We start from the raw sequence: 19,903 nt of genomic DNA, 5'->3' as shown, positions 1-19,903 counted from the left end.
GCGGGGAGATTCACAACAGCACCTTTATGTACCTTTATGAATGCGTTAACATCAATCTATTTGCTTGTCCAATAGCTTTTTGTTTTATTTTTATATTTGTTGACCAAGTGACATCAAGTGACACCAAGTGACATTGAGTCCGTTTATAAGCAACTCGAAAACAAATATAGATTATCTCGCAAGTTACAAAATATAGCCAAGGAGTAGCATGCAAAACTCAGATGTGCTGTATCCGTCTTGGGTTGAAAGAAGCTGGAGAAAACAAATGAATAATACATTGAGACTGCCCTTATATGATACTCATGTTTGCTTACAAACACACGATCAGGGGCAGGGTATTGTCACGCACGACACCTTACACACGGGCATTACAGGGCCACGAAACAACTTGGACAACATGAAACAGACAGGAACATGAAAGAAATAGGTGTGTGAGATATTACTACAGTACGTATTCCGGATGTTTGTTTACGTTTCTGTCATCTGTGTGGTGAGCCATACTCCACACTTCTCTCCTCTTCTCTGCTGTGGAGGTGATGTCATCAACCATAGGCTCCTCCCCTTCACCCAGTTCTGCCCCTTCGCCCTCACCAGGCGCCTGTGAAATAGATCAGTAGAAAAACAAACCAAAAACATGTAGTGTACGTTACGGTAAATTTGGGTGATTGGGTATTCTATACATTTCCAAGAACTGTGGATGTGAGGAAGAATGTACAGATTTCCTTGGCACATATTGACTGAGTGACTCACCTTTCAATTAGGAAAATACAGTTCAACAAATCTACGCTGCACCAAAATGGTGGAGGTGTTACAGTAGACCCTATTCAGTTATACCAACGCCATGTTGGTGCAGAGTGGATTCTATAGGCAGGGTTGGGTGGATTACAAGAAAAATGTAATCCATTACTGATTACAGTTACATGAAAAATAAAGTAATCAGTGACTTAATCCTTTGGATGACTCAAAATCCTTTGGATGACTCTTAATCCTTTGGATGACTCATCGTGTCACAGCATCATCGGACTGAGCTTGTCGTCATTGTTGGCAATCTCAACGCTGTGCATTACAGGGAAGACATCCTCCTCCCTCATGTGGTACCCTTCATGCAAGCTCATCCTGACATGACCCTCCAGCATGACAATGCCACCAGCCATACTACTCGTTCTGTGCATGATTTCCTGCAAGACAGGAATGTCAGTGTTCTGCCACGGCCAGCGAAGAGCCCAGATCTCAATCCCATTGAGCACGTCTGGGACCTGTTGGATCGGAGGGTGAGGGCTAGGGCCATTCCCCCCATAAATGTCCAGGAACTTGCGGGTGCCTTGGTGGAAGAGTGGGGTAACATCTCACAGCAAGAACTGACAAATCTGGTGCAGTCCATGAGGAGGAGATGCACTGCCGTACTTAATGCAGCTGGTGGCCACACCAGATACTGACTGTTACTTTTGATTTTGACCCCCCCCCCTTTGTTCAGGGACACATTATTCCATTTCTGCTAGTCACATGTCTGTAGAAATATTTACACATGTTAAGTTTGCTGAAAATAAACGCAGTTGACAGTGAGAGCACGTTTCTTTTGTTGCTGAGTTTATATGCATGTATGTATGTATGTATGTATGTATGTATGTATGTATGTATGTATGTATGTATGTATGTATGTATGTATGTATGTATGTATGTATGTATGTATGTATGTATGTATGTATCTGTGTATGTATGTAAGTATGTACGTATGTATGTATGTGTATATATGCAGTGTGTATATATGTATGTATATTATTGTACTTCGTTAACATAACATTCATTCATTCATATAGCCTAATTAATGCTTATAGTTTGCTGTGTAATTGATAGGTCGACCAAACAGTACATTTAATGCACTCGCACGTTAATGACCGACGTGACTTCCCTTCGCTCAATGTAAGAGTTGATAAATAAAATGGTGACTTACAGAAAGATTACGACCTTCTTCTTTTAAACATTAACAACTGTGTTTAAAACAGTGTTTCCCTCGCATTCCTGCAAGTGCAGTGTGCACTCTAAATATACTACTAAGTAGCAAGCAGCAACTCTATGGAGTCCAGACAATTGTCTTATTGATATCAGATGAAGTAATCCTTAATGTAATCAGCAGTTTTTTAAGAATGTAACTGTAATCCCCTTTTTTTTTTTTTTGTAATCCGGGCTCATTACAGTTGCTTCATTTTTGTAATTGGATTACGTAATCCCCGTTACATGTCATCTGTTACTACCCAACCCTGTCTATAGGGGGAGCACACCATGTACCACTGGGGCCCTGCCCCCAAAATGGCCACCGTGTTACAGTAAAGGCAACTCACCGTGTCTGTGGGGTCCTGTAGCCAGAGGCGTATGAGTGTGGCCAGGGTGTAGTAGAGCAGCAGCAGCATGATGGGGTTGACATAGTGGTGCCAGGACAGTGCCGGGTTGACCTGGAACATCCAGGTGTGGGAGCAGTCGGTCTGGACCACCGACGACATACCAAACAGACTGGTGGAGAGAGGGAGGAAGGGAGAAGGGAGAGATGGAGGGGAGGGAGGGAAAACAGAGGGAGGGATGGAGAGAAGGGAGAGAAAGGCAGGATGGAGTGAGGGAAGGGAGAAGGGGGAGGAAGGGTAGGAGAGAGAGAGAGAGGGAGGGAAAGGCAGGATGGAGGGAGGGAGGGGAGGATGGAGGGAGGGGAGGATGGGTAGAGGGAGTGAAAGGCAGGATGGAGGGAGGGAGGGGAGGATGGAGGGGGGAAGGTGGGAGGGGAGGGAGGGAGGGAGAGAGTATTATATCAGTTGTGCTGTCATTTTCATCTTGAAGTGTTCTTGACAACCACCTGCTTGGATTCTCCTCACCACACACACACACACACACACACACACACACACACACACACACACACACACACACACACACACACACACACACACACACACACACACACACACACACACACACACACACACACACACACACACACACACACACACATTGTCGAGAAGGAACCTGCAAGTAAACATTTAGTTTGACGGTGTATAGAATGTGTATCCCGTACATACGACAAATAAACATTGAAACAATCTGAGAACAATTAAGCCACAATCTATTAACATGTCATTCCCCAAGTAGAACTGACATACCGAGAGAGCGAGAGAGAGAGAGGGGGGAGAGAGAGAGAGAGAGAGAGAGAGAGAGGAGAGAGAGAGAGAGAGAGAGAGAGAGAGAGAGAGAGGAGAGAGAGAGAGAGAGAGAGAGAGAGAGAGAGAGAGAGAGAGAGAGAGAGAGAGAGAGAGAGAGAGAGAGAGAGAGAGAGAGAGAGAGAGAGAGAGAGAGAGAGAGAGAGAGAGAGAGAGAGAGAGAGAGAGAGAGAGAGAGAGAGAGAGAGAGAGAGAGAGAGAGAGAGAGAGAGAGGAGAGAGAGAGAGAGAGAGAGAGAGAGTAGGAGAGAGAGAGAGAGAGAGGGGAGAGAGAGAGAGAGAGAGAGAGAGAGAGAGAGAGAGAGAGAGAGAGAGAGAGAGAGAGAGAGAGAGAGAGAGAGAGAGAGAGAGAGAGAGAGAGAGAGAGAGAGAGAGAGAGCTTCAATTAAACTTCTCCATTCGGTTCTTTCCCTCTTTCATATGAATCAACCCCCTCTTCGTCTTGGCAGTTGACAACATGTAAACATAACATTTTACTGGTACGGCATTCTCTGGAATGGTCAACCTGATCAGCAGCATTAGCAGACAATAAATGCCACTATAGTTATCCCAAGTCATATACACTGTTTGAAAAAAAGGTGCTATCTAGAACTTAAAAGGGTTCTTCGGCTGTCCCCATTGGAGAAGCCTTTGAAGAACCCTTTTTGGTTCCAGGTAGAACCCATTCCATGGTTTTACATGGAACCCAAAAAGGGTTCTTCAAAGAGTTATCCTATGGGGACAGCCGAAGAACCCTTTTGGAACCCTTTTTGTACCGTAAATGACAGTGTGCCATGATGATGATGAATGTAGATAAAGTATGGGCTGCAGCCATGTGTTGTACAGTAATCTCAGAAACACTTTAAATTTACACCAGCAGTAACAATGCTTTGGTTCCCCTCGTTTGCTTCGTCTCTCGCTCTCCTTCTCTCTCTCTCTCTCTCTCTCTCTCTCTCTCTCTCTCTCTCTCTCTCTCTCTCTCTCTCTCTCTCTCTCTCTCTCTCTCTCTCTCTCTCTCTCTCTCTATCTTAAAAAAATCTACTTAATGAGGCAGTCGGCGAGCAAAACAACGATAGATGCCTCGGGGTAAGGGATAGAAAAGCGAGGGAGGATGGATAGAGAGAAAAGAGACAGAGACGCCAAAGTGCACAACAGTTACTCCAGCAGTCTTAAATTTGGGGTTATACACAGTACCAGTCAAAAGTTTGGACACACCTACTCATTCAAAGGTTTTTCTTTATTTTTACTATTTTCTACATTGTGGAACAATAGTGAAGACATCAAACCTATGAAATAACACATATGATATCATGCAGTAACCAAAAAAGTGTAAAACAAATCAAAATATATTTTAGATTTTAGATTATTTAAAGTAGCCACCCTTTGCCTTTGCACACTCTTGGCATTCTCTCAACCAGCTTCATGAGGCATGCTTTTCCAACAGTCTTGAAGGAGTTCCCACATATGCTGTGCACTTGTTGGTTGCTTTTTCTTCACTCTGCGGTCCAACTTATCCCTAACCATTTCAATTGGGTTGAGGTCAGGTGATTGTGGAGGCCAGGTAATCTGATGCAGCACTCTATCACTCTCCTTCTTGGTTAAATAGCCCTTACACAGCCTGGAGGTGTTTTGGGTCATTGTCCTGTTTAAAAACAAATGATAGTCCCACTAAGCACAAACCAGATGGGATGGTGTATCTCTGTAGAATGCTGTGGTAGCCATGCTGGTTAAGTGTGCCTTGAATTCTAAATAAATCACTGACAGTGTCACCAACAAAGCAATCCCACACCATCACACCTCCTCCTCCATGCTACATGGTGGGAAATACACATGCAGAGATAATCTGTTCACCTACTCTGCATCTGACAAAGACACGGCGGTTGGAACCAAAGATTTCAAATTTGGACTCATCAGACCAAAGGACCAATTTCCACCGGTCTAATGTCCAATGGTTGTGTTTCTTGGCCCAAGCAAGTCTCTTCTTATTATTGGTGTCCTCTTGTAGTGGTTTCTTTGCAGCAATTCAACCATGAAGGCCTGATTCACGCAGTCTCCTCTGAACAGTTGATGCCGAGACATGTCTGTTACTAGAACTCTCTGAACCATATATTTGGGCTGCAATCTGAGGTGCAGTTAACTCTAATGAACTTATCCTCTGCAGCAGAGGTAACTCTGGGTCTTCCTTTCATGTGGCGGTCCTCATGAGAGCCAGTCTCATCATAGCGCTTGATGGTTTTTAAGACTGCATTTGAAGAAACTTTCAAGGTTCTGGAAATGTTTTGTATTGACTGACCTTCATGTCTTAAAGTAATGATGGATTGTCATTTCTCTTTACTTATTTGAGCTGTTCTTGCCATAATATGGACTTGGTCTTTTACCAAATAGGGCTATCTTCTTGTTACCACCCCTACCTTGTAACAACACAACTGATTGCCTCAAAAGCATTATGAAGGAAAGAAATCCCACAAATGAATTATTAACAAGTCACACCTGTTAATTTAAATGCATTCCAGGTGACTACCTCATGAAGCTGGTTGAGAGAATGCCAAGAGTGTGCAAAGCTGTCATCAAGGCAAAGGGTGGCGACTTCAAATAATCTATTATTCTAGTATAGTAAATGACTGGTACTGTATATATATCATGCCATTATAATTGACCGGAATTGTTTTCTTTGGGTTCACGGCCCTTGTGTCCTGTTAGGAGTAATGTAAGGTTGGCCTGTGATACTAACATTCTAAAACTGCAGCTTGTCTTATTAATAGTTAGACCTTAGAATGCACATCGTAATGGAATACGATGGGTTTGGGTGCGTGGCTCTTTTCAACTCTGGCCAGAGTAAGAAAATATGAAGTGTAATTTCCTCTGCCTTCTTGGCATAGACAACCTCCAAACCAGATGCTTTCATGCCCAAGCACTGCTGCCACAGCTGGAGAAAGCTGACCACTGAGTACTGGTGTGTTTTCAATCAAGTGGCATATAGGGTGAATATCAATAGTATTTCCTTATTCGTGTCCTCTCTCTCCTTGCCTCTTTCTCAAAACGCATTGGAGGAGGTCCGAGGGGAGGAGGAGGAGGAGGCGAGGAGAGAGGACCCGAGGAATCAAGGAAATATATGATTGACATGAAATCAAAGGCCACAGGGCACTGTGTGGGTCATTCTAATCTGCCATGGATATTGTCGTGGTAATTTCCTGTATTACTAAACATTGAGAGAGCAAACCACACACAAGTCAGAGTTATATTATAAAGTCCATCTTTAATTATATATGAGCTTCACCATAGCCCTTTTTGACTCTCAGATCAATTCAGTGTCTATAAATGAATTCTCTGAGAGTCGCTACAAAACAATTCTTAGTATCATTTATAGCCAAGACACACCCCTCTCAACTCACATGACGAACAACAGATCTTAGGAACATTACAAAGAACCTTACTTGAAATAGGAGTATCCCATCCAGATAGCATTAGCTATAAATTATCGTTCAGTTTGGTCTCTTTAGACGAGGTTCCAATCTCGTGCTTGGTACCAAAACATTACCTCATCCAATGGCATATATCAATTGTCAATTCTAGATACGCCCATCTCAAATACACCCCCTCCTGGACAAGCTCAGAAAAGACAGTGAGCCTCTTAGGTTATATACTAGGTCAAGATAAGGGCAACCTCAGAGGGGACATACAATAGTTACAGACACATTCCCATAAGAAGACAAGCCTCCATTCTGTCCTCCTCCCCTTCTGATATTCTTCATAGCATCACATGGTTTAACAGATACATTGACATATGAAGACAAGCCTGACCTCTCCCCTCTCTGGGCCCCAAGTGACTAAGCCCTAGCTGATAAGGGATAACTGCAACTGCCAACAGTATAGTCCAAAATAAGACATTCTAATGACAAGAATAAAATAAAACATCTTATTTATCTATGTTACCTAACTAATTCTGATTCAGCCACGACAATTGTCATGGTTTTACCAAGAAGATAGACAGTAAACATGATTCAGAAAGAAGAACTAATATACAACGACTCTGTCATTTGTGGAGTCATACATTAAAAAACACAGACTGGATAGACAACAAGAAGACAGATTGGATTCACAACAAGAACACAGATTGGATAGACAACAGGAAGACAGATTGGATAGACAACAGGAACAGAGATTGGATAGACAACAAGAAGACAGATTGGATAGACAACAAGAACACAGATTGGATAGACAACAAGAACACAGATTGGATAGACAACAAGAAGACAGATTGGATAGACAACAAGAAGACAGATTGGATAGACAACAAGAACACAGATTGGATAGACAACAGGAAGACAGATTGGATAGACAACAAGAACACAGATTGGATAGACAACAAGAACACAGATTGGATAGACAACAGGAAGACAGATTGGATAGACAACAGGAACAGAGATTGGATAGACAACAAGAAGACAGATTGGATAGACAACAGGAACACAGATTGGATAGACAACAAGAACACAGATTGGATAGACAACAGGAACACAGAAGGGATAGACAACAAGAAGACAGATTGGAGAGACAACAAGAAGACAGATTGGATAGACAACAAGAACACAGAATGGATAGACAACAAGAAGACAGATTGGATAGACAACAAGAACACAGATTGGATAGACAACAAGAAGACAGATTGGATAGACAACAAGAAGACAGATTGGATAGACAACAAGAAGACAGATTGGATAGACAACAAGAAGACAGATTGGATAGACAACAAGAACACAGATTGGATAGACAACAAGAAGACAGATTGGATAGACAACAAGAACACAGAAGGGATAGACAACAAGAACACAGATTGGATAGACAACAAGAAGACAGATTGGATAGACAACAAGAACACAGATTGGATAGACAACAAGAAGACAGATTGGATAGACAACAAGAACACAGATTGGATAGACAACAAGAAGACAGATTGGATAGACAACAAGAACACAGAAGGGATAGACAACAAGAACACAGATTGGATAGACAACAAGAAGACAGATTGGATAGACAACAAGAAGACAGATTGGATAGACAACAAGAACACAGAATGGATAGACAACAAGAACACAGAATGGATAGACAACACGAAGACAGATTGGATAGACAACAGGAAGACAGATTGGATAGACAACAAGAACACAGATTGGATAGACAACAAGAACACAGATTGGATAGACAACAGGAAGACAGATTGGATAGACAACAGGAACACAGATTGGATAGACAACAAGAACACAGATTGGATAGACAACAAGAACACAGATTGGATACACAACAAGAAGACAGATTGGATAGACAACAAGAAGACAGATTGGATAGACAACAAGAACACAGAATGGATAGACAACAAGAACACAGATTGGATAGACAACAAGAACACAGATTGGATAGACAACAAGAACACAGATTGGATAGACAACAAGAAGACAGATTGGATAGACAACAAGAAGACAGATTGGATAGACAACAAGAAGACAGATTGGATAGACAACAAGAACACAGATTGGATAGACAACAAGAACACAGAATGGATAGACAACAAGAAGACAGATTGGATACACAACAAGAACACAGAATGGATAGACAACAAGAACACAGATTGGATAGACAACAAGAACACAGAATGGATAGACAACACGAAGACAGATTGGATAGACAACAAGAAGACAGATTGGATAGACAACAAGAAGACAGATTGGATAGACAACAAGAACACAGATTGGATAGACAACAAGAACACAGATTGGATAGACAACAAGAACAAACACAGATACCCGAGTCGTTGATACACCCACAAGGCACAGATGTTAGTTCAACGTCTAGTTTTGATTTACTTTTGTTTGAGTTGTCAACTAACGTGAATTCAACATGAAATCAACAAAAAATGTCACCATGTCATTGGATTTAGGTTAAAAGTTGGGTGACAAAAATATACAAAAATACCTGACGTTTATTATTTGGGGTTGAAATGAAGTGGAAACAATGTTTATTCAACCAGTTTTTGCCCCCAGTGGGTTTCTTGCGCTGACATTACGATAAACACTTTACACCAAAAATCCCATTTGACATTTTCTTCTCATTTCAGCATTTTATTACAAAACAACATTTGCTTTTTTGCTACCCTAAGTAGTTTATATTTTGGAGTTTGGGTCTAAATGGAAAAGCTCGGGTAGTAATCAAAAAGGCATCGTTGCCCACAAATGTTAAACTACAAAGTACTGATTGTGCCTGTTTTATTGTCAAATGGTTCTTTGTTTTATCCCAGAGGCAAGGCAACTCTGCACCCAATCAGCCCAGTGCTTAGCTATTAGTGGTGGGCTGGGTCATAATTTGGGGCACTTTGATTCAGTGAAATGGTCCAATCACGTGGTAGAATAATGGGTTTCATTAAAGAAACGAGTGAAGGCATGTGGGGAATGATACATAGCGAGTGATGGCGTATAGGGAAGGATCCATAATGAGTGCAGGCGTATAGTGAAGGAATCATAATGAGTGAAGGCGTATAGTGAAGGATCCATAATGAGTGCAGGCGTATAGTGAAGGATCCATAATGAGTGCAGGCGTATAGTGAAGGATCCATAATGAGTGCAGGCGTAGAGTGAAGGATCCATAATGAGTGCAGGCATAGAGTGAAGGATCCATAATGAGTGCAGGCGTAGAGTGAAGGATCCATAATGAGTGCAGGCGTATAGTGAAGGATCCATAATGAGTGCAGGCGTAGAGTGAAGGATCCATAATGAGTGCAGGCGTAGAGTGAAGGATCCATAATGAGTGCAGGTGTATAGTGAAGGATCCATAATGAGTGCAGGCGTAGAGTGAAGGATCCATAATGAGTGCAGGTGTATAGTGAAGGATCCATAATGAGTGCAGGCGTAGAGTGAAGGATACATAATGAGTGCAGGCGTAGAGTGAAGGATCCATAATGAGTGCAGGCGTAGAGTGAAGGATCCATAATGAGTGCAGGCGTAGAGTGAAGGATCCATAATGAGTGCAGGCGTATAGTGAAGGATCCATAATGAGTGCAGGCGTAGAGTGAAGGATCCATAATGAGTGCAGGCGTAGAGTGAAGGATCCATAATGAGTGCAGGTGTATAGTGAAGGATCCATAATGAGTGCAGGCGTAGAGTGAAGGATCCATAATGAGTGCAGGCGTAGAGTGAAGGATCCATAATGAGTGCAGGCGTAGAGTGAAGGATCCATAATGAGTGCAGGCGTATAGTGAAGGATCCATAATGAGTGCAGGTGTATAGTGAAGGATCCATAATGAGTGCAGGCGTAGAGTGAAGGATCCATAATGAGTGCAGGCGTATAGTGAAGGATCCATAATGAGTGCAGGCGTAGAGTGAAGGATCCATAATGAGTGCAGGAGTATAGTGAAGGATCCATAATGAGTGCAGGCGTATAGTGAAGGATCCATAATGAGTGCAGGCGTATAGTGAAGGATCCATAATGAGTGCAGGCGTATAGTGAAGGATCCAAAATGAGTGCAGGCGTATAGGGAAGGATCCATAATGAGTGCAGGCGTAGAGTGAAGGATCCATAATGAGTGCAGGCGTATAGGGAAGGATCCATAATGAGTGAAGGCGTAGAGTGAAGGATCCATAATGAGCGCAGGCGTAGAGTGAAGGATCCATAATGAGTGCAGGCGTAGAGTGAAGGATCCATAATGAGTGCAGGCGTAGAGTGAAGGATCCATAATGAGTGCAGGCGTAGAGTGAAGGATCCATAATGAGTGCAGGCGTAGAGTGAAGGATCCATAATGAGTGCAGGCGTAGAGTGAAGGATCCATAATGAGTGCAGGCGTAGAGTGAAGGATCCATAATGAGTGCAGGCGTAGAGTGAAGGATCCATAATGAGTGCAGGCGTATAGTGAAGGATCCATAATGGGTGCAGGCGTATAGTGAAGGAACCATAATGAGTGAAGGCGTATAGTGAAGGAACCATAATGAGTGCAGGCGTAGAGTGAAGGATCCATAATGAGTGCAGGCGTAGAGTGAAGGATCCATAATGAGTGCAGGCGTAGAGTGAAGGATCCATAATGAGTGCAGGAGTAGAGTGAAGGATCCATAATGAGTGCAGGCGTAGAGTGAAGGATCCATAATGAGTGCAGGCGTAGAGTGAAGGATCCATAATGAGTGCAGGCGTAGAGTGAAGGATCCATAATGAGTACAGGCGTATAGTGAAGGATCCATAATGAGTGCAGGCGTATAGGGAAGGATCCATAATGAGTGCAAGCGTATAGTGAAGGATCCATAATGAGTGCAGGCGTAGAGTGAAGGATCCATAATGAGTGCAGGCGTATAGTGAAGGATCCATAATGAGTGCAGGCGTATAGTGAAGGATCCATAATGAGTGCAGGCGTATAGTGAAGGATCCATAATGAGTGCAGGAGTATAGTGAAGGATCCATAATGAGTGCAGGCGTATAGTGAAGGATCCATAATGAGTGCAGGCGTATAGTGAAGGATCCATAATGAGTGCAGGCGTATAGTGAAGGATCCAAAATGAGTGCAGGCGTATAGGGAAGGATCCATAATGAGTGCAGGCGTAGAGTGAAGGATCCATAATGAGTGCAGGCGTATAGGGAAGGATCCATAATGAGTGAAGGCGTATAGTGAAGGATCCATAATGAGCGCAGGCGTAGAGTGAAGGATCCATAATGAGTGCAGGCGTAGAGTGAAGGATCCATAATGAGTGCAGGCGTAGAGTGAAGGATCCATAATGAGTGCAGGCGTAGAGTGAAGGATCCATAATGAGTGCAGGCGTAGAGTGAAGGATCCATAATGAGTGCAGGCGTAGAGTGAAGGATCCATAATGAGTGCAGGCGTATAGTGAAGGATCCATAATGAGTGCAGGCGTATAGTGAAGGAACCATAATGAGTGAAGGCGTATAGTGAAGGAACCATAATGAGTGCATGCGTAGAGTGAAGGATCCATAATGAGTGCAGGCGTAGAGTGAAGGATCCATAATGAGTGCAGGCGTAGAGTGAAGGATCCATAATGAGTGCAGGCGTAGAGTGAAGGATCCATAATGAGTGCAGGCGTAGAGTGAAGGATCCATAATGAGTGCAGGCGTAGAGTGAAGGATCCATAATGAGTGCAGGCGTAGAGTGAAGGATCCATAATGAGTACAGGCGTATAGTGAAGGATCCATAATGAGTGCAGGCGTATAGGGAAGGATCCATAATGAGTGCAGGCGTATAGTGAAGGATCCATAATGAGTGCAGGCGTAGAGTGAAGGATCCATAATGAGTGCAGGCGTATAGTGAAGGATCCATAATGAGTGCAGGCGTATAGTGAAGGATCCATAATGAGTGCAGGCGTATAGTGAAGGATCCATAATGAGTGCAGGCGTATAGTGAAGGATCCATAATGAGTGCAGGCGTATAGTGAAGGATCCATAATGAGTGCAGGCGTATAGTGAAGGATCCATAATGAGTGCAGGCGTAGAGTGAAGGATCCATAATGAGTTCAGGCGTATAGTGAAGGATCCATAATGAGTTCAGGCGTATAGTGAAGGATCCATAATGAGTGCAGGCGTATAGTGAAGGATCCATAATGAGTGCAGGCGTAGAGTGAAGGATCCATAATGAGTGCAGGCGTAGAGTGAAGGATCCATAATGAGTGCAGGCGTAGAGTGAAGGATCCATAATGAGTGCAGGCGTACAGTGAAGGATCCATAATGAGTGCAGGCGTAGAGTGAAGGATCCATAATGAGTGCAGGCGTAGAGTGAAGGAACCATAATGAGTGCAGGCGTAGAGTGAAGGATCCATAATGAGTGCAGGCGTAGAGTGAAGGATCCATAATGAGTGCAGGCGTAGAGTGAAGGATCCATAATGAGTGCAGGCGTAGAGTGAAGGATCCATAATGAGTGCAGGCGTATAGTGAAGGATCCATAATGAGTGCAGGCGTATAGTGAAGGATCCATAATGAGTGCAGGCGTATAGTGAAGGATCCATAATGAGTGCAGGCGTATAGTGAAGGATCCATAATGAGTGCAGGCGTATAGTGAAGGATCCATAATGAGTGCAGGCGTATAGTGAAGGATCCATAATGAGTGCAGGCGTAGAGTGAAGGATCCATAATGAGTTCAGGCGTATAGTGAAGGATCCATAATGAGTTCAGGCGTATAGTGAAGGATCCATAATGAGTGCAGGCGTATAGTGAAGGATCCATAATGAGTGCAGGCGTAGAGTGAAGGATCCATAATGAGTGCAGGCGTAGAGTGAAGGATCCATAATGAGTGCAGGCGTAGAGTGAAGGATCCATAATGAGTGCAGGCGTACAGTGAAGGATCCATAATGAGTGCAGGCGTAGAGTGAAGGATCCATAATGAGTGCAGGCGTAGAGTGAAGGAACCATAATGAGTGCAGGCGTAGAGTGAAGGATCCATAATGAGTGCAGGCGTAGAGTGAAGGATCCATAATGAGTGCAGGCGTAGAGTGAAGGAATCATAGCCCTACTTTGTTTATATATATTTCTTATCCCTGTGCTTGTTCTTTCTTTTCCTCCGTCTTTCATGTCCAAGGAGACGTGTGTATGTTTTAGGACAAATATAAAAACCACAGAATGGGTGTATCTGTGTCTTAAGTCTTTCACATAAAACTGGACTGTTAGAACAGTTTTTTGTTTGAGGAGGGGGTTTGTATGAAATGTAATATAATGTCGTTCCTGGTGATTTTGAGAGTATGAATGGGGTGCTAACGTTCAACATGTTAAAGCAAGAAGGTCTTTAAGGTTGATCCTATTGTGTTTATTTGTACTGTTATTTCACAGAATACACACACACACACACCGCGTAATACTACCTAGCGGTCTCCATAGAACATTAATATACACAGTTACAGCATACTCCAAATACAGAACATCTATTGGTCCACCCCCCCATCACACACACTTCTCTGACAACTGCTGGTTAAGGTGTTTGTATTCTGTTAGGCTAGTTGTCGGGGCACATTTCACGGCGAGCGAGCGCTTTTACCAATTAGTCCTGTATCCTTCACTAAGGCCTTTATAAAGCAATGCTGCCGCCACTCAGGAACAGAAACAATCTATTTACCAGCGCTCGCCTGCGCTCGCTGTCAGAGTTGTTCAAGCATTGTTACAGCACTCTCCTTCTAAAAATACTCTGATCATGTCCTAATTTAGATTAATTGTCTCCACTTTACTCAGGTCTCTCTCTCTCTCTCTCTCTCTCTCTCTCTCTCTCTCTCTCTCTCTCTCTCTCTCTCTCTCTCTCTCTCTCTCTCTCTCTCTCTCTCTCTCTCTCTCTCTCTCTCTCTCTCTCTCTCTCTCTCTCTCTCTCTCTCTCTCTCTCTCTCTCTCTCTCTCTCTCTCTCTCTCTCTCTCTCTCTCTCTCTCTCTCTCTCTCTCTCTCTCTCTCTCTCTCTCTCTCTCAACTTATATTTTTTTTGCTCGCTCCCACAATTCATGTGAAGTTCCCTGAAACCAGCTGTGTAATTTCAGAGCGGGCCAAGAATGGGCTGGCGTAATGAGAACCACCTGGGTCTGTGGAACGGAGGGGAGCCGGAGCTGGGCCGGATGGCTGGCCTGTGCCACCTCTCCCTGGTCTGGCTCTCTCTGGGCCCTGACAGGGGCTGGATGGAGGGACTTTTTTTGGAAGGGAGGGTGAGGGGGGTACGTGGGGATAGTTGACCTAGGTTGAAATGTTTGTGGGTGGCTTGAGGGGGGTTGACACTGGACCTTGACAGAATGTACCAGAGTGGGTGGGATTATGTGTGTGTGTGGCTTAGGGTACACTAGTTGTCCAGATGAACTCTGAGTGTGTGTGAGTGTGAGTGTGAGTGTGAGTGTGAGTGTGAGTGTGTGTGTGTGTGTGTGTGTGTGTGTGTGTGTGTGTGTGTGTGTGTGTGTGTTGTGCGTGTGCGTGTGTGTGGGTAAGGGTGGTATTAGTTGATAGGATGGTGTATAGGGTAGAGGTATTAGTTGATAGGATGGTGTATAGGGTAGAGGTATTAGTTGATAGGATGGTGTATAGGGTAGAGGTATTAGTTGATAGGATGGTGTATAGGGTAGAGGTATTAGTTGATAGGATGGTGTATAGGGTAGAGGTATTAGTTGATAGGATGGTGTATAGGGTAGAGGTATTAGTTGATAGGATGGTGTATAGGATAGAGGTATTAGTTGATAGGATGGTGTATAGGGTAGAGGTATTAGTTGATAGGATGGTCTATAGGCTGGAGGTATTAGTTGATAGGATGGTCTATAGGATAGAGGTATTCTGAACTATGTGGAACGGCAGGGCCTAATAAGGGGACAGCGTGTGAAGGGAGATGAGGGGTGAGATACTGATGTTAGCCTATATTTACATGCTATGAGGTCAAAATAACACTATGAAATTGAGAAAATTATGATAATGCCCTTTTGGTGTATGTGGGAAGCATGTGGGAAAAAATGGCTGGAATTTCTGCCTGTTCAGGTGAAATGGAGTTTTTGGCCCAAAGCATTACATCACAATCTAATCTGATCTGATTATTCAGTCATCTTTTATTTGGGTAGCCTCTAGAGTCTAGACGATCTTATCCGCCAATCAGGGCTGTGTATGTAAATATATAAAAATGTGTATAAACACACCCACATTATAAGAATGAGTTATTTTCAAGAAATAAACACACACACTAATTTATTAGTGATGATTTTAAAATTAATAAATAAAAAATACTTAACGGGGACTTAAATTAACTAAGATCTTATTGAAATACAATGGTTAGTTGGGATACCTTCAACCATCCAATTACTCTATTACCTGTTGCTCTGTGGTTATAAGTAATCGAACAATAACTGCTCGCTTAACCCAGAAGGAGGAGGAAACACCGTACTCCTGGCGACTGTGTCAGCATGCATGAGCCCAACCCGTCACAGGAGTCGCTAGACTGCGATGGGACAAGACATCCCTGCCGGCCAAACCCTCCCCTAACCACGCTGGGCCAACTGTGCACCGCACCATGGGTCACCCGGTCGCGGCCGGCTGCGACAGAGCCTGGACTCGAACCAGGATCTCTAGTGGCACAGCTAGCACTGAGATGCACTGCCTTAGACCACCCCGCCATTCAGGAGGCCCTAGAATGACGTTATTTAGTATATGATCCGTACCTTTGAGAATAATCTCTCGGTTGTGAAATTTTAAGTGATTCAACTGGTCCTCAATCTCCTTTCCTCCGTCAGGAAATGTCACATATGAAATTAAATGTATAATCTCAAATCCAAATTCTACGCACATAGAGACAAGGTGCAGTACATTTTGAAAATATTTTGAGAGTTTTAACTGGAGGTTTTGGTCTGATATCTCATATCGTCATCATTGTTTCCTTCCTTCCCTTTATCTATAGATCCCATTTGATTCTTGAAGAATAGCACTTACAAATGCCTATGAGCTTAGTTCAACTGTCATACCCCATCAGAACCCAAAATGATACTCCAATGTTTGCAAACAAAGTACATAAACACTATACAGCCTCAAAACAGGGTTAAAATTATTATTTTGATATCATGTATGGTCAGTCCTTTCTTTGAATTTGAGAGTGGTTACATTTCTCCAGCCCAAATCCCAATAGTTTTTGCCTAAAGAGGGGCGGGGATTACCCTTTGTTATTATTTAAACTGCTGATTGCCGCTTTAAAGAGGCTGTTTAGTTGCTTATTCTTTACCTTAAATGTTGGCTTGAGTGTTGCATGTACGGTTCAAATACACACACACTTAGAAATATCCTTGTTTTCCATGAAAACATACATGAAATGAGTTGCAAAATAAATAGGAAATATAGTCAAGATGTTGACAAGGTTATAAATAAGGATTTTTAATTGAAATAATAATTGTATCCTTCAAACTGTGCTTTCGTCAAAGAATCCTCCATTTGCAGCATTTACAGCCTTGCAGACCTTTGGCATTCTAGGTGTCAATTTGTTGAGGTAATCTGAAGAGATTTCACCCCATGCTTCCTGAAGCACCTCCCACAAGATGGATCGGCTTGATGGGCACTTCTTACGTACCATACGGTCAAGCTGATTCCACAAAAGCTCAACAGGGTTGAGATCCGGTGACTGTGCTGGCCACTCTGTCCAGTGTCTGTGTTCTTTTTCCCATCTTAATCTTTTCTTTTTATTGGCCAGTCTGAGATATGGCTTTTTCTTTGCAACTCTGCCTAGAAGGCCAGCATCCCGGAGTCGCCTCTTCACTGTTGATGTTGAGACTGGTGTTTTGCGGGTACTATTTAATGAAGCTGCCTGTTATGCTGATGAATGAGGACCCAAAAGCGACGTAATAGAAACAGAGTCTTTATTCCAGTCTTAAACAAACAATGATTCTCCTGGATATTATCAAAGGTAAATCCAAAACAGGAAACTGAAATCCTCTCGTCAGTAGAGAGGAACGACTGGAGACGCGACCACAGACTGCAGGTCGCTTCAGGAAGGCACAGGCCGTAGCTGACATAGACACCTGCTCACACGCAGCATCTGAAGAAGGCAAAAACACGACAGGGCGGAACAAGGACACAGAACAGCAAACATCAAACAAAGAATCCGACAAGGACAGAAGCGGAAAACAGAGGGAGAAATAGGGACTCTAATCAGAGGGCAAAATAGGGGACAGGTGTGAAAGAGTAAATGAGGTCGTTAGGAGAATGAGAAACAGCTGGGAGCAGGAACGGAACGATAGAGAGAGAGAGCGGGAGAGGGAGAGAGGGAGGAGGAGAGAGAGGGATAGAAAGAGGGAAAGAACCTAATAAGACCAGCAGAGGGAAGCACAGGGACAAGACATGATGATCAAAGACAAAACATGACAGTACCCCCCCACTCACCGAGCGCCTCCTGGCGCACTCGAGGAGGAACCCTGGCGGCAACGAAGGAAATCATCAATCAACGAACGGTCCAGCACGTCCCGAGATGGAACCCAACTCCTCTCCTCAGGACCGTAACCCTCCCAATCCACTAAGTACTGGTGACCACGTCCCCGAGAACGCATGTCCATGATCCTCCGTACCTTGTAAATAGGTGCGCCCTCGACAAGGACGGGGGGGGGGGAGGGAAGACGAACGGGGGCGCGAAGAAAAGGCTTGACACAAGAGACATGGAAGACAGGGTGGACGCGACGAAGATGTCGCGGAAGAAGCAGTCGCACAGCGACAGGATTGACGACCTGAGAGACACGGAACGGACCAATGAACCGCGGAGTCAACTTGCGAGAAGCTGTCGTAAGGGGAAGGTTACGAGTGGAAAGCCACACTCTCTGACCGCGACAATACCTAGGACTCTTAATCCTACGTTTATTGGCGGCTCTCACAGTCTGCGCCCTGTAACGGCAAAGTGCAGACCTGACCCTCCTCCAGGTGCGCTCACAACGTTGGACAAAAGCCTGAGCGGAGGGAACGCTGGACTCGGCGAGCTGGGACGAGAACAGAGGAGGCTGGTAACCAAGACTACTCTGAAACGGAGATAGCCCGGTAGCAGACGAAGGAAGCGAGTTGTGAGCGTACTCAGCCCAGGGGAGCTGTTCTGCCCAAGACGCAGGGTTTCGAAACGAAAGGCTGCGTAATATGCGACCAATCGACTGATTGGCCCTTTCTGCTTGACCGTTAGACTGGGGATGAAACCCGGAAGAGAGACTGACGGAAGCACCAATCAAACGACCGAACTCCCTCCAAAACTGTGACGTGAATTGCGGGCCTCTGTCTGAAACGGCGTCTAACGGGAGGCCATGAATTCTGAACACATTCTCAATGATGACTTGTGCCGTCTCCTTAGCGGAAGGAAGCTTAGCGAGGGGAATGAAATGTGCCGCCTTAGAGAACCTATCGATAACCGTAAGAATCACAGTCTTCCCCGCAGACGAAGGCAGACCGGTAATAAAGTCTAAGGCGATGTGAGACCATGGTCGAGAAGGAATGGGAAGCGGTCTGAGACGACCGGCAGGAGGAGAGTTACCTGACTTAGTCTGCGCGCAGTCCGAACAAGCAGCCACGAAACGGCGCGTGTCCCGCTCCTGAGTAGGCCACCAAAACCGCTGCCGAATAGAAGCAAGCGTACCCCGAACGCCGGGGTGGCCAGCTAACTTGGCAGAATGAGCCCACTGAAGAACAGCCAGACGAGTAGAGACAGGAACGAACAGAAGGTTACTCGGACAAGCGCGCGGCGACGCAGTGTGAGTGAGTGCTTGCTTTACCTGTCTCTCAATTCCCCAGACAGTCAACCCGACAACACGCCCTTCAGGGAGAATCCCCTCGGGGTCGGTAGAAGCCACAGGAGAACTAAAGAGACGGGATAAGGCATCAGGCTTGGTGTTCTTATTTCCCGGGCGATAGGAAATCACGAACTCGAAACGAGCGAAAAACAACGCCCAACGAGCTTGACGTGCATTAAGTCGTTTGGCAGAACGAATGTACTCAAGGTTCTTATGGTCAGTCCAAACGACAAAAGGGACGGTCGCCCCCTCCAACCACTGTCGCCATTCGCCTATGGCTAAGCGGATGGCGAGCAGTTCGCGGTTACCCACATCATAGTTGCGTTCCGATGGCGACAGGCGATGAGAAAAGTAAGCGCAAGGATGGACCTTATCGTCAGACTGGAAGCGCTGGGACAGAATGGCTCCCACGCCCACCTCTGAAGCGTCAACCTCGACAATGAATTGTTTAGTGACGTCAGGAGTAACAAGGATAGGGGCGGATGTAAAACGCTTCTT

The 19,903-nt window shown here is 44.4% G+C and overlaps 1 protein-coding gene across 1 annotated transcript in view; it reads right to left on the bottom strand.

Moving 5' to 3' along the window:
• The window catches only part of LOC139583347 (piezo-type mechanosensitive ion channel component 2-like), a 198,063-nt gene that overhangs the window by 58,463 nt on the left and 119,697 nt on the right, over positions 1 to 19,903 (bottom strand). The window contains exons 8-9 of the mRNA XM_071414313.1: positions 2,340 to 2,508; positions 473 to 598 (exon numbers count right to left, since the gene is read on the bottom strand). Coding sequence (XP_071270414.1) covers positions 473 to 598; positions 2,340 to 2,508 — 295 coding nt within the window. The remainder of the gene's footprint in view (positions 1 to 472; positions 599 to 2,339; positions 2,509 to 19,903) is intronic.

This window comes from Salvelinus alpinus, chromosome 8 (assembly GCF_045679555.1).
Source record: "Salvelinus alpinus chromosome 8, SLU_Salpinus.1, whole genome shotgun sequence".
Classification (NCBI taxonomy): domain Eukaryota; kingdom Metazoa; phylum Chordata; class Actinopteri; order Salmoniformes; family Salmonidae; genus Salvelinus; species Salvelinus alpinus.
This window is presented reverse-complemented; position numbering and strand designations above follow the sequence as displayed.